The following is a 15602-nucleotide window of genomic DNA, read 5'->3' as shown; positions in this document are numbered from 1 at the left end:
TTTCGGCCTCTTTCTTGGCACATTTTGTCCCAGTCTCTGCAATCCAGTCCATGACACTGACCACACTGTGAGAACACTTTATGTCTCAAAGACCATCCAGCATCATGGAGAGCTTTAATTCAGACTCAGTCTTTCTCAGTGAGTTCTCTATGCTTCACCATTTTGAAGAGGAGTGGAGATTCACATTTTTATTCCCAAATTTGAGAAGAAGAACAACAGACAACCATTATAACACAATTTTCTGTTCAGGAATGCAAGCAGATAGCTGTATATTGGCGTCTCAATCAAAACTAATAATGTGCTTTACTATTTGTTTCTGCTTTTTTGTAAAACAGTGAATTTGAAAACACACAGATAGCAACAACAATTATATTTTAGTATTAAAGATGTTATTTTGATTAAAGATCTTGGACATACTGGAGGATAAACCATTCCAGAAACCTAAAAAATGTTTGGTAATCAGTAATACTGTTCATTTAGGACAGTGGTGGCAAAAACCTTGCGAATCTTGTGGAGCAATGACTTCAGGAATCCTTGTCTGTGAGTTTCTGTATCTTTCCAGCTGGAGAAGAATGGTGGTTGTCTGAATTTGTTTAGCACTGTAAATTAATTTGCGCATTTGGTTATCCATTAGTGTTGGAGTTGCATCGAAAGAGCACATTGGCATTCAAACCTCATTGAAAACACACAGACCATAACACTCTGAGACAGTCAAAAGCTTCATTTCTTCTTTTATTGTGTGGTCTGAAGCTACCTTTAATGGAGCTCAATATTGAAGCCACAGTTCCACAACTCCATTTCTCCTAATGTAATACGGCAGTGTTGCATTTACCCGGAGTTGCATATGAATCAGTCAGTACCCAAAGCTCTCACACTTCTTCTTGAAAAATAAGAGCAAACATGCATCCATCCCTATAACCACTTCAGGTTCTTTACAGATCAGCTCCTCAACAGGACAAGGACAGGTAGTGATCCCAGAGAGGACAGTGTGGGAGGCACATTTTCATACCAGCCAAGGCACTAACATGTTTTTTACCCTTCAAGAGATGAATTGCATTGTTTTTCTATCGCTGGATGACATATAAAAAGCATCCGCCACCAGGTGCACCGGGTGAGACATGGCAAGGGAGATCAATCTGGGTTGTAGTGAGGGCAGGGGGCCAGGGTAATCTATGTTTGGCACTATTTCACACCCTTAAGGAAATGACTTAGCCAACAAACAACTGGAGAATGTTTGGAGGACAAAAAACAGAACAAACACTTCCAATAAACTGTCCCGACAAGTAATGACCTTGGAATCTTGGAAGTAGAGAATGCTTCATTAAAAAGTAAAAACTTATCAACTGTTACACGAAAGACTTTCCCTGTGTATAGTCTGTCCTGTTTTCTTCTTGTTTTACATTCTGTCTTCTTTCAGATGACAGGACATCATTTGCTATTTAAGAAAGAACAGTTTACTAGTCAGCCCACATAAAACACAATGTGTGGTGAAGTTGTCAAAGATTAAATCCATTTTATTACAACCTGGGCCTTTAATTTCATAGTTGGTCAAGTTAATTGTTGTGTCATGAATGTGGCAACGATGCTTCCAAAAATCAGACATCGCAAAATGCAAACTCAAACAATCATATAGGTTATGAACATGCCTCCCATACTTGCTGGGCACATTGTAATTGTGGACACACTTTTGCTGTGAAATGAAGGATCTACTACCAGAACATTATGACCATTTCTTCCGATGACAAAACCAGCTCTGACCCATGAAGTCATGAACTCTAAAAGCCTACTGAAGGTGAGCTGTGGCATCAGATACCAAAACAAGATCCTGTCAGCTCTGTAAGTTGAGGTTGGACTGCCACAGAGCACACTTGTTCAAGCTCAACTTCAAACAGGTGGCACTTGTTTGGCATTTGTTGCTCCTAAGATCACTGTCCCTTGTTTCTCACTACTGCTGACCAAGAAAAGCCCAGAAACTTCTGTGATTTGGCCCCTGTGAAAGAGGCTCTTTACACACCCTGACATCTGACACAGAGTCTTTGAGAGCTGCCTGTTCACTAGCTGGTGTGTCCCACAGCTTAGACTGTTCTGAGACAACCAGAGGTACTGATGTTGGTGAGTGGTCAGAATGTTTGGCTTATTGGTGAGATCAGTTTCTCATCAGTTTTACTCCCACATAAAATGGCTTGGATAAACTCTATGAACTGTTGGTTGGCTTACAACCCAACCCTACTGTGGGACAAGAACTTCAGTCCTGAACATGAAACTCCAGAGATGTGGACATCATCCAGTGTGTAGTAATTAGGATCCTGGGCTGTTAGAACCTGTCTGATTGTCTGAGTGTTGCAGTTTCTTTGCTCCCATTTCTCAGCAGCTTGATGTTCTTAGACATGATAGAAACAATACCACACCTAAAACAACAAGACCCAAGTTATTACAAGTTCTTTAGTTAGCTTACCCACAGAATGAACATTTATTTTATTAAAAAGTCAACCTCCTGCTTTGTTTTGTGTCATTAGGATTATGCTTTGATTGTTTATATAATTACCAAAGAAATGTCAGTGTTGAGCCTGATCTCCTACAATGACATATCTAGATTTGCCTTTCAGTGTCTGTTTTGAATGTCTGGTTATCCATCTGTCTCATGACTGTCTTTCTGTTTTACCCACCCCACCTTATGTCCGTGTCCTCTGTCTCTGTGTGGATTTCTTTTCTTCATTGGCCTAAAGATCTCTTGAAAGGTATGAAGGACGATGAGTCTCCTGTAACACCACCTGGGTCCTCTTAATCCTGCTTTCGGAAAAGCAAATGTTCTGTTGTTTACTGCAGTGCATTTTTATCATGTTTTTATTTTGATTTTTTGCTTTGTTAGCTCGCTACACCAGCACATTGGATTTAAAATTAAAATAATTATGAGACTTAATTGCTGTAATTTCAGAGCATCAAGTCTTTCCATAAACCACCTCAAGGAGTTTACTGCGATGCAAAGTTACATTTTACTACGCTGTTGCTAGATGCAGCATTTCCGCAAATGCTTCAAAAAACAGATGCAAATATGACACCACCCTCTAATGGCTGCAGTAGTTATGACAAGAGTAAGATATAAAATTCTAATTTTTTGTCAAGAATCAACAACAAGTGGGACACAATCGTGAAGTGGAACGAAATTTATTGGATATTTTAAACTTTTTTAACAAATAAAAACCTGAAAAGTGGGGCGTGCAATATTATTGGGCCCCCTTGCATTAATACTTTGTAGCACCACCTTTGCTGCAATTACAGCTGCAAGTCGCTTGGGGTATGTCTCTATCAGTTTTGCACATCCAGAGACTGAAATTCTTGCCCATTCTTCCTTGCAAAACAGCTGGAGCTCAGTGAGGTTGGATGGAGAGCGTTTGTGAACAGCAGTCTTCAGCTCTGCCCACAGATTCTCCATTGGATTCAGGTCTGGACTTTGACTTGGCCATTCTAACACCTGGATACGTTTATTTGTGAACCATTCCATTGTAGATTTGGCTTTATGTTTTGGGTCATTGTCCTGTTGGAAGATAAATCTCCGTCCCAGTCTCAGGTCTTTTGCAGACTCCAACAGGTTTTCTTCCAGAATGGTCCTGTATTTGGCTCCCTTCATCTTCCCATCAGTTTTAACCATCTTCCCTGTCCCTGCTGAAGAAAAGCAGGCCCAAACCATGAGGCTGCCACCACCATGTTTGACAGTGGGGATGGTGTGTTCAGGGTGATGAGCTGTGTTGCTTTTACGCCAAACATATGGTTTTGCATTGTGGCCAAAAAGTTGGATTTTGGTTTCATCTGACCAGAGCACCTTCTTCCACATGTTTGGTGTGTCTCCCAGGTGGCTTGTGGCAAACTTCAAACCAGACTTTTTCTGGATATCTTTGAGAAATGGCTTTCTTCTTGCCACTCTTCCATAAAGGCCAGATTTGTGCAGTGTACGACTGATTGTTGTCCTATGGACAGACTCTCCCACCTCAGCTGTAGATCTCTGCAGTTCATCCAGAGTGATCATGGGCCTCTTGGCTGCATCTCTGATCAGTCTTCTCCTTGTTGGAGGTGAAAGTTTAGAGGGACGGCCGGGTCTTGGTAGATTTGCAGTGGTCTGATACTCCTTCCATTTCAATATGATTGCTTGCACAGTGCTCCTTGAGATGTTTAAAGCTTGGGAAATCTTTTTGTATCCAAATCCGGCTTTAAACTTCTCCGCAACAGTATCTGGGACCTGCCTGGTGTGTTCCTTGGTCTTCATGATGCTCTCTGCACTTTAAACAGAACCCTGAGACTATCACAGAGCAGGTGCATTTATACGGAGACTTGCTTACACACAGGTTCAATTCAATTCAATTCAATTTTATTTATATAGCGTCAATTACAGTCAACTCGTCTCAAGACGCTTTACAGAACCCATATGCCTGACCCCCAGAGCAAGCCCAAAGGCGACAGTGGCAAGGAAAAACACCCTTTTAACAGGGAAGAAACCTCGAGCAGAACCCGGCTCTATATAGGGGGGACCCATCTGCCTGCTGGCCGGGGGGGTTGAGAAGGACAGAGGAGGGCAAGGGGGAGGGATGGGAGAAGAGGGAGGGGTGGGAAAGCAAGGAAAACACAACACACATTTGGATACATGCATGACAGGATATGTGACACAGACAAAGTATAAGCTAACATTGAAAACTGACTCATAGTTTACTCTGATGATGTACGGCTCTGACATTAAACATACTCCATATATAGCTAGCAGTAAAATTCAAACAGTATGTAAGTTAGCATAACAGTATAGTGAAGGCAATGCAGAGTTGACTGGTGGAAAAAGGGAGTTGGAAGCAGAGGGCTGGAGGAAGGTCAGCAGCAGCATCCCACAGTGGACATGATGGAGACTGGACCAGCTGGTGGAACATCGACCGCAGATCTGAAGCATCCAGCTCTGGGACCAGGGACACTCGGAGAAATAACACAGGGGGAAACAGAGTGAATGTACTGCAATAACGGTATACATATTAAATGTAAAGGTAGATAGAGAAGGGCTCAGTGCGTCAAGAAAAGTCCCCCAGCAGCCTAGGCCTATAGCAGCATGACTAGAGGCAGAACGAAGGGACGTCCAAGAAGGAGTCAGCTGTGCAATGAAGACACAAGCCGAACCCCTGTGGGTCACCCAGTCAGCCCCAACTATAAGATTTGTCAAAAAGGAACGTTTTAAGCCTGGTCTTAAAAATAGAGAGGGTGGATTCTATTTATCATCATCAGTCATTGAGGACAACATTGGATCATTCAGAGATCCTCACTGAACTTCTGGAGTGAGTTTGCTGCACTGAAAGTAAAGGGGCCGAATAATATTGCACGCCCCACTTTTCTGTTTTTTATTTGTTAAAAAAAGTATAAAATATCCAATAAATTTCATTCCACTTCACGATTGTGTCCCAATTTTTGTTGATTCTTGACCAAAAATTAAAATTTTATATCTTTATGTTTGAAGCCTGAAATGTGGCGAAAGGTTGAAAAGTTCAAGGGGGCCGAATATTTTCACAAGGAACTGTATGTGTGGCGTATCTCCTGCTGCATGTAGCATGGGTGATATCAGAGTGCATGGCCCCAAGAAACGTATGGTCGTTAATGTGAAAAGACTTCTAGAACCATCCATACCAGCTCTTTTCTACACATCTAGTGAACTTAACAGGACAGATGTGCTTGTCAGGCAATAAAAATAAAAAAGAAGAATCTGATCAATTTTCTTTGATATACTCAACCATTCATCCATTTCTTCAGGGGGTTTGTGGAATGGTTGGATGTGAATAAATGACTGGTGAGGACACTACTGCAATGTGTTTGTGCTGGAAGACTCTGTTGAAGTCCACGTTGCCAAAAGAAAAAAAAATTAAATACAAAAAAAAAAAAAAACAGAAAAGACCCCCCTAACTATTGTTTATTGTTTATTGTTTATTTATAAAGATTCCCATTAGCCACTGAAAATCAGTGTCTATTCTTCCTGGGATCTAAACTCATCATTACACAAAGGCAAATACACCAACTCATCCGACAGAACAGGATGCACATACAACACTCATCCGAACAATACAACATAACATTTTCACAAAGACAATCAATAACAAACAACACAAACATAATAACACAATACAATAAAGTACAACCATATATGATGGCTCATCTCTCCCTTCTATGAAACAAACAAAAAAATCTCTCAGTAATAAATTACTATTAAACTATTGAACTATTAAATGTCATGTCTGTCTTCCTTCACCCCAAACTTCACTTCCATTAGTGTGATTACCTTTAGTCCCTAAATTCAGGAGGCTGCATATTTAAATGGCTACAGTTGATATAATCAGCCAGGATTTGTTTCCTGCTCCTCATAGTTGCAGTTTATTTTCACATCCACTAAGCTGGAGCTAACACACCTGTCCCTCTCCTCACACTTGGTCTCTCAGGTGGAATTAAAGGAGCATTAATCTACCTTCTGGTGCATTCTTACATGTAACATCCTTTCATGTTTGTCTCTGCTCTGAAAGGCTACTATTTTCTTCTCTCTCTGTATCTTGATGTTCTCTGAAAGTTATTTTTTTAATGAATGCAGAAACAAACACTGGATTATGGACTTGAGTTGAATTTGCCGTGGTCCTGTTGTGTTCTTGGTTATTAACATGTGTGTGTTTGATATGTGTGAGGTTCCTAAACTGGTTCAGCATGGAGCATGATGATTCTGAGAAGCTGAAGTGTAGGTTCTGTCCTGTTAATCTGAAGACGTGATGTTTGGTCATCTTGAAATGCAACACACACATGAGCAGAGAATCCCACAGAACTTTTGCATCCTTCAAATGCATTTCCTGCTGTGTTGCTACTGGCTTGATCTGAGATAAGAAAGCTAATGCTAGTCCAGAGCTCTTTATCCCTGTGCATGAAGTTCTCTTCCCTTAAAGTCATTTAGTCCACTTTTGCCATTCTCTGAACTGAGATCAAGCAACTCCACTGAAGCTTTTCTATGTTCAGATCTCATGTCAGAATATGGCCTTGGTTTAGCATGTCTGTGCAGATATCTGAACTTTATAGGACAGTATTCATCTCTTTTCATTACCCCTGTCTTCTATGAAATACTGTTTGCTCATTAGTTTTGACAAATAGATTTAGAGGAAATGTAATTCTGCTTGGATTCATAATCTTTAAAGCACTTTGTGTTGCATTTCATTTATGTGAAAGTGCTATATAAATAAAGTCTGATTGATTATTTGATCGATTGATTGATTATTCTGGCTGGCATCATACTTTCCAGCACAGAAAGTGACATTGTGGCATGTCATGGATGCTTTCATTCATATCCTGCATGTTTTAGGCCCAGTGAGGGCACGAGAGAAACAAAACGAAAGTAGATATACTGAAAGTCTGGTTCAGAAGAAGCCTTTTAATTGTAGAGGAACAAATCCAGGCAGTGTTACATTTCTCAAAAAATCTGAATTCTACATTAAGGTATTTCCCAGGAGACAGGGCAGCCTTTTAAAACCCAGAGGTGAATACTGTGGTCTGCAGATCTTCTTACTGTAGATCTATCAGCATCTTTGGTATTAAAATTTGACTTGATAAGTTGAATGAACGTACTGCTGAGAGTCCACTTAACTCAATAAATTATGTTTCTAAAAAACATTGTCAGCATGTTGGCAGACGTCCTAACATAGATTTTCTCTGAACATATTAATGATGGAAACATGCTGTCTTCAACTCATGTTAAACTAGGTCACGGTTGTTTCTTCACATGTTCCTGAACACTGCTGACAGTGAATTAAGATCACACTAACTGGTTCTAGATTTGGATCTCTGTGGCTCCAATCCCTGTAAATTCAGTCTGTCAAGTGAAGAATTAATTGTTAAAACTTGGAAAAAGTCAATTGAAAGCAAAGCTTGACTAAACAGTTGTTGATGAAAGTCTACATTTGAAGTTTTCTTTGCTCATTTTCTCAGGTTGAGTTAGCACAAACCTCATGACATGACTAACTCATTTTTGAGTTCACTTTTCAAGGCAGCAGGGAACCAGCTTCAGATGGTCTTGGTGGTAAAGATGTTTGCGCTGCAGTTAGGCTCAGGGATGAGTGCAGTTGATAAAAAATGTGTCACCTTCAGATTCCCACCTGGTTGAACATAATCCAGTAGTCACTGACGGTGCAGACGGTGTATGAAGAAACCGCTTCATGTCCAGTCTGGTGAGGGAAATAAATACAGAAATAAGTAGTTATTTCAGAATCATGGGAGTTTTGTGTAGAACCAAAATAACCAATCTGTTTTTTACAGACTGAAATATTGAAAGAAAAAAGTAGAAGAACAACAATTCTGCTCTAAGTTCAGAGTCACCTGAACATTCAGTCACTTCACCAAGAGATGCTAGTGTCATTTCTTTACCTGTAATCCCTTAACGTTTAATCCCTCCCCTTTAACCTGTGCTGACGACCGGGTCCTGGTCTACTGACAGTCTAACAAGGCCCTGCTCCATTTTACCCTTTAACCTCTGTCTTTATTTACCCTTGCAGCAGTGATGAGGACAACAAGCCTCTGCAGGGCAGCCAGACTTCACTGGACGGCAACGTAAAGGAAAGCGATGACAGCCTGGTGGACTATGGCGAAGGCGGCGACGGCCAGTTTAATGAGGATGGCTCTTTTATTGGCCAGTACACAGTGAAGAAGGACAAGGACGAGACGGAGGGCAACGAGAGCTCCGAGGCCACCTCGCCCGTCAACGCCATCTACTCACTGGCATAGCGGCACAGATGTGCACAGAGGACCTCAGCAGCGCCCTCTGGTTTAAGGGCGTTCTGACCAACAACAGCACCACACACACACACACACACACACACACACACACACACACACACACACACACACACACACACACACCGTTATATCAATACATGAAACACAACATACAGTGGAAAACACCTGGCAGGGCCTCTCTGGGACTGTTTGTTCTCCTCTGCAGAGGAAGTGGAGGAACACAGGAGTGGAATTCGACCACAAGCCTTTAATTAATTTACGTTTCCAGCTCTAAGAATATGGCCCATTGACGGTGATGTTTGGACAAAGTGGACAGTGCTCATTTTCTTCTGTGCTCTGCCTGCCCTTTACCCACACAGACTTGACGTGTGCCTTTGGGGCAGCTTTCAGCGTTTGGAGGCATCAACAAGTTTAGAGATTTTTCTTTTTGGTTCCTTTCTGCTCCAAACATTGCCCATGCCCCTGCTGTCCTTCTCGACACGTCCCTCATGCTTCTGTGTGGCATCCCAGTAGAACAAACACAGAAGTATTAAACACACTCACTGGCCCCATCCTGGAACATATCAGCTTCCTACCATCAGTGTCAACAGGATGCCGGCAGATATGTTTATCATATTGATATTTACACACTGAAAGATTTGAGTTTTTCCACTGCTGGTAGATTAGTCATTGAATCTAAATGAATGCTGTATACAGTCCTGGCACACATTTTAGTGCCCTGCAAACTATGCACTATCACCTCCTCCATAATGTCATGGGTTTAATGTGGTTAGTAAAAGTACACATTTTGGGTTTCTTTTTTAGCACCCGTCGCCTAAATCACATGCTTTTATTCACTTTGCCTTGAACTATGTGCTAGACATGTATTTCTTACCTCTATTCAAACTTCATAGTGCAGATGTTCAAAATGGGCTTCATGAGAAAAATAATTTCCTGCACAAGCAGCGAGCTCTGTTACATTACGCTGTTAATGAGTCCCACGACTTAAAAGATTCCACGAAAATATTGTTTTGGAGCATGGTAGCAAATTTAGTGCAAGATGAGTTGGAAGGCAACAGAAAGGAAAGTTAGTGTCGCTTGAGAAACGCCAGTAGACCACAACCCAGTGAATTCCCTAGTTAGCATGCAGGCTAATGCTGCATTCATGTCAAATGGGAACGCTAAAAACGCTGAAGCTACGAGGCTTTGGTAATTCTGTTAACTCTGATTTTCATTTGTCACATGTGAAAGCGTAAACTGGTACTTTTGAAAGTATATTTTACGCCAAACCCAAAGTTGCAACGTCAATCTAACACCGTGATCACACAGTGGCTTATTATGACTGAAGGAGAATATCCTTGTACAACTTAGCTACCTGTATTTTCTTGATGGTGACACCAGAGTTCTGTAAGTTTGGGGTCCCCTTTAGTTTTGAGCTCCTGTAAGCTGAGATGTTTAATGTTGTCAGCTTGGAAGCTAATCTAAATGTTCTCTCCCGTGGGACATGAATGCAGCAGAAGAGGTGCTGATCCTTAAGGTGTGTTCCCACTAAACTTTGCCTCGAGTTCTTTGCATAAATATGATCATTGGATTGTTCTTCCAGTCGTTAACTGCTACCATATGCTCCAAGCTCCAGTTGGTATGATCATTTTCTTTGGATTAGACTCTCATGTTGGTCCCAGTGAAACATGAAGTCAGTTCATTTGTGTTTAGTCTGAACCCACCTTAACAGATGGATCTACACCTTATTGCTTCCTTCTAATTTTTATAAACTCAATTTGTTGATCATTACACATGAGAAAAGATGTTGGTAAACTACTTCAATTAAAAGATAACATTTACAGCATGAACGTATATACACTGAATTTTCAGCCACCTGTGAAATGAAATGTATCAGCTTCATTTTTAGTTTTTGCAGAGGAAGAGAGAAAAATAAGACCTTTGAAAAAGGATGTGCACTCAGTATTTCACTTGTTGTCATTCTGGTAGCAGGCTAACAGTCGATGATTTGTTTTTGTTCCTTTATTTTCGTCTAAATGTTGCTGAGTGCTCATTGGCTTCATGGCATCGTTTCAGCACTCATACTGTAGTTCTCGTACCTGCTACTCAACAGCACTATTAACCCTCCAACGCTAAATCAAATAGATCTTAACTACGGTTAGGTCCACATTGTATTTCAAATATTTATTTTATATTTCTATTTATTACATGATGTGGATAGTATTAATATATTAGTGGTTCATTTGATAATTGTTCTATAAACATTTTGACCACCTTATTTTGTTGTTATGTACCAGAAATAGCCAAACTAAAGACGTCTCCAGAATCTCTTCTTGTTCATCATGGGAGGCTCCAAACTCAACAGTATGTTAAAGATATTTTTGTAGCAGCTGGCTTTTCTGCTGTCAACAAAACAACACAAATGTCCTCCATGTGTTCGTCCATGAACAGGATCATGTTTCTCTGTGCTGCTCTTCTCGTACTCATGTTGTATTACTGTGACTGTGTTGTTTTTCAGATTTATGTAACATAATCCTTCCACCGCACAGAAAATTAATATTATTGCTTCTTACTTATTTGGCATATATTCTGTACATGTTGGTCCTGAAAGAAAATTTCTCTTCTTTGTAAATATTTAAAACTTGTTCCCACCCTCCCAAAAAATGCTTTATCGGAAAAGACAAAACAAAGAGTCACAAATCTGTATCCACCAGGCAAATACAGCGGTGCATCTTTAGTCTGGCATGCACCTTTGTAATGTAGCTTTGACTAACGTTTGCACTCTGAAATAATAACAAGAATCATTCTTCTCTGTGTTGCCCTTTGCTTTTTCTTTGTGATATACGGTCCTGGCTGTAGCGAGGCTCAGCCAGTCGTTTGATGATGGTTTGGATTCTATATTGTTAAAGAGGAATATGTTAGATTCTCTATGATGTAAATAAGAAGTGCTCCTGCAGTATCCTGTCTGTAGCACTAGTCACACACAAACTGCTAATAGGCCTAGAAACAAAGTCTCCTCCTTTACGCTGTTTTTGTCATCTTTCTGAGACTGCGGACACGCTCTCCCACAATGCCTTTCATGCCAGTTCCTACCATGGCTGCCGTTACACAGCCGTGTCCCACTTACTGAAAGCTGAACCTGCTCTTTCTCTACGTCCTGCTGCCCTTTCTTTGTGCCATTATGATCCTTAATGCTACCTTCAGGTGCTCTTTGGCAACTTGTAAAATGCATATTTCAGACATTATCAGTGGGAGGTTATTGCAGAACTCTATTTCCACTTCGTTAGTAGTCCGTTACATGGGCGTCTGCTCTGTCCTCACATACCAACATGTTGTCCTCTGAAGGGACCAACTGGATTGGTGCCTCAGAGTACGTCTGCTCTGAGTCTACCTTGTGGTTGATGTTAATTATTCATTTTGTCTGTACCGTGTGCATGCCACATTTGGCTGCATGGATACATATTGTACATGAAATTTGCAGTGTCATCTCCTGAACAAGACCCAGATTAACTCCAGAAGCTTTTACCCACAACAGTTTGACAGCTGGTAAACTAAAGCAGAACAATGACTGCATCACATCAGTGGAAGAGGGCTGGAAGGCCTTAACACCAGCGGCTAACATGATTACTTTGACACCTGTTCAACAGCTGACAGGTTCAAATATACAGACCAATATTCCTACAGTATCGTATCTGTGATGCTCCTGTGACATTTTCAGATCTCATTAATTCCTTCCTGCAGTGGGGTTGCACTGACCAGCTGTATCTGATACGATTACAAGTTGACAAGGATCACCTTGATGCACATTCGCACATCTGGTGCACACTCAGTGCAGAAATGTATGCAAAGAAAGGCTTCCTTCTTTGCTTACTGTGAGGAGACTTTGATTAAGGACAAACCTTGTGGATCCATTATGAAAACGTTGTTGTCAGGAACTGAAATGAGGTCATCTCTAAACTTAAACATAGTGTCAGTCACCGCCTCCAACACAAACAGGTATCTGATTTGCTGGAAACACCTCTCAGTCCCTTATAGCCTCCTAAACATAGTCTCCTTGTCATTCCGCAGAAGCTCAAAGCAATATCCTCTGAACTTTAATCAGCTGAGTGGTGTCTCTAGTCACCCAGCTCTTCTAACCACGGTGTGACCACAGCAGAGACACGTTGACGAGCAGGAGACTGAAAAAGCATCAAACAGGAAGCAGAGATCAAACATTAGGCTGGGATGGAGGTCTGAACTTTCTTACACGACTTGATAAAAGTTTTTCTCTTCAAAATATGATCTGAAAATGTGCGCCCCTCTACTCACATGGCCTTTCTCTTTGCTCCGAGCTACATAACAAAGAAGAGAGAAATGTGCATATTTGCTGATACACAGTGCTTTTTGAATTGCCCCTTTGTTTGAGGGGTGCACAGAGCTGATTGTCTCTTTTTACTGTCCATGTCATCTCAGCTCACTGTTCATTTGGGAAAAGGTAAATATCAACATGCAGTTTTACAGTTTTGTGTTTTCTGTCATTTCAAAATGCTGCAGTCAACTATTTTACTGGTGCACATTTGCAACTAGATTTTTTTTAATGACTGATTACATTCTGTTTTTTATGAATTGTCATATTAGCATCATCTTGTTTTACTGTGTGTATCAGAGCAGCTTGTCAGAGTCTTGCTTCAACACGCAAAATAACAGCTTTTGTAAGGTTCATCTATTCAACAGAAAATGGCATAAATATATTCACCATGTATGCGTGTATGATGAGATGTTGCAACTTCTGCTAGTGACGCCTTCTTTATAGTAAAGCTATCTCCTTTTCTCTACCTCCTGACTGCTGGTCTCTCAGTTCACCTCGAAGCTTCATTGTGTCTTTTCTGGTGTAGTAACTGGGTGTAGATTTAGTGGAGATCCCTGAGCTCATGCTAGCAGTTACTTTTCGTCTATAATAACATCTGTGTGTGCAGATATTGAAGAAAATGTCTGCTGACACCGACTTCTTTCCATAAAAATACATTTATTACAAAGAAGACCATCATCGGCTGCTAATTTCCCAAATGCAGAAACCTCTCCTACATTATCATCCCTAGGAATAACATAAACATCCCAGAACTAAAATAGAACTGAATAAATGTGGACTGTCTCAATGGATGTGGACTATTATGGACTATTTATGTGTTTGCGCTTTCAAGGGGCAGCTCTCTATGTTCTAACTTGAGAACCTGACTGAGCTTCATTACATCATGCTGTACCGCTAACATGGATCTCCTTACAGTCAGAAATGTTACGTGTTTGTCAGTAATGCTATGTGAAATTACTGGTTGGAAGAAAGAGATTTACAGCATTTATGTGCAACTCAGAAGTAAGAAAAAAGCTCATAAACACTCCTCTGACCAACGATGAAAGCCTGTAGACAACAGAGCTAAGCTACTGAGCTGACAGCCAAACTAGGGAGAGTGGCCAGGGCTGTGCAGGAGCTGTGCTGCATGACTTGATGGGGTTTTCATGTACAGGTTCCAGGTTTCAGATCCATGGAGGGTGTTCAGAGAGGTGATCCAAGATCTGGACAGGATGAGTTTGTGAAGGAAGTCCATGCAGAGAGTGGCACAAAGAACTAAACACAGGAGTTTACGTAAAACAAGTTGGCAAGGGCAAGATAGCAATGAGAGCGGAGTGACAGAGGCCTAAGTAGACTAACTGTTGGTTGTTCAATGGATCGTCAGCTTTTGTCACCATCAACAATGACGAGAAAGGTGACATAAACTTTCAGTGTTGTAAATAAACTTTTCAAAAAACCTACAGATGTCCTGACAGATAAACCCGTGTTCTTCTACTGTGTATGGGAAACATCTCTCTGTGAGATCTCTTTAGCACAGATATTTTACTGTTCCATTATACATGATCTATCGCTCTCCTCCAGTGAAAATCAATGAGCGTACATCCACAGCCTCTTCTGCCAGTAGTCCTTGTACACCACTTTGAGTAATGGTGAGCACCACTTTGATCTGTCTGTGGCCAAGTACATCTACAAATCCAGGAGCTTGCACTTTAACCCATCTATGTAATGTCTACAAGGCTTTATTATGAAAATTTGATTTCTTGCATATTCCTCTTGAAAGCTGCTACATCCCCAAACCCCACACTGCATTTTTTTTTAGTGGCCTTTCATGTGGCCAAATAGCCAGACCAAAACTTCATAGTCTATTGATTTATCCCTTGCACCCTGGGATGAAGTGGATTACTTCATTCCCATTAAACTGCCATGACCGCTGAATTCATTTTACACTGACGACACACAAAACCAGCACACAGATGAACAAGAAGCACTCACATTGTAAATGTAGTTGTGCCTATGACAGGGCTGCAGAGAGAGCAGGAGGGAGTGGTTGCTTTCGTGGTGACATGTTTTATTGAAGATGGCCTGATCCAGTCTGCCTTGACCCCCTCAAGGCTGGTAAATATTAATGTCTCGACCCTCCGTCTCGACGGTTCCCACCATCTCTTACATCAGTGAGTAAAAGCCATTAGCAACCCAATACATGGACTGGCAGAGGAGAGGATGAACGCAGCCACGGCTCAGCATCTCAGAGGAAATTCTGACAAATTACTACATCTTCCTTCATACAAGGAACTCAGGTTTCTGCAGGACCTGAGGAAAGGGTTGAAAAATAAATGAAGACTGCTCTGTGATCCAAGTGGACAATAGATGACAGGGATGTCTTTTTGTTGGTATGAGCTGCAGGTTTTCAGCAGTAACATGGCACATAATAATTCCTTTCATGAAATTCAAAGTAAATGTCAAATGTTTCTGTCATTATCTCCTGGATTGCTAGAACATTATTCAACCTTTTGGC

At 41.0% G+C, this 15602-nt stretch overlaps 1 protein-coding gene across 1 annotated transcript in view; it reads left to right on the top strand.

Moving 5' to 3' along the window:
* nfasca (neurofascin homolog (chicken) a) overlaps positions 1-13574 on the top strand; it is a 114143-nt gene extending 100569 nt beyond the window's left edge. The window contains 2 exon segments of the mRNA XM_022210803.2: positions 2727-2738; positions 8541-13574. Coding sequence (XP_022066495.2) covers positions 2727-2738; positions 8541-8769 — 241 coding nt within the window. The 3' untranslated portion in view covers positions 8770-13574.
* Positions 13575-15602: the final 2028 nt, after the last annotated feature.

This window comes from Acanthochromis polyacanthus, chromosome 5 (genome assembly GCF_021347895.1).
Source record: "Acanthochromis polyacanthus isolate Apoly-LR-REF ecotype Palm Island chromosome 5, KAUST_Apoly_ChrSc, whole genome shotgun sequence".
In the NCBI taxonomy this organism is placed as follows: Eukaryota; Metazoa; Chordata; class Actinopteri; family Pomacentridae; genus Acanthochromis; species Acanthochromis polyacanthus.
This window is presented reverse-complemented; position numbering and strand designations above follow the sequence as displayed.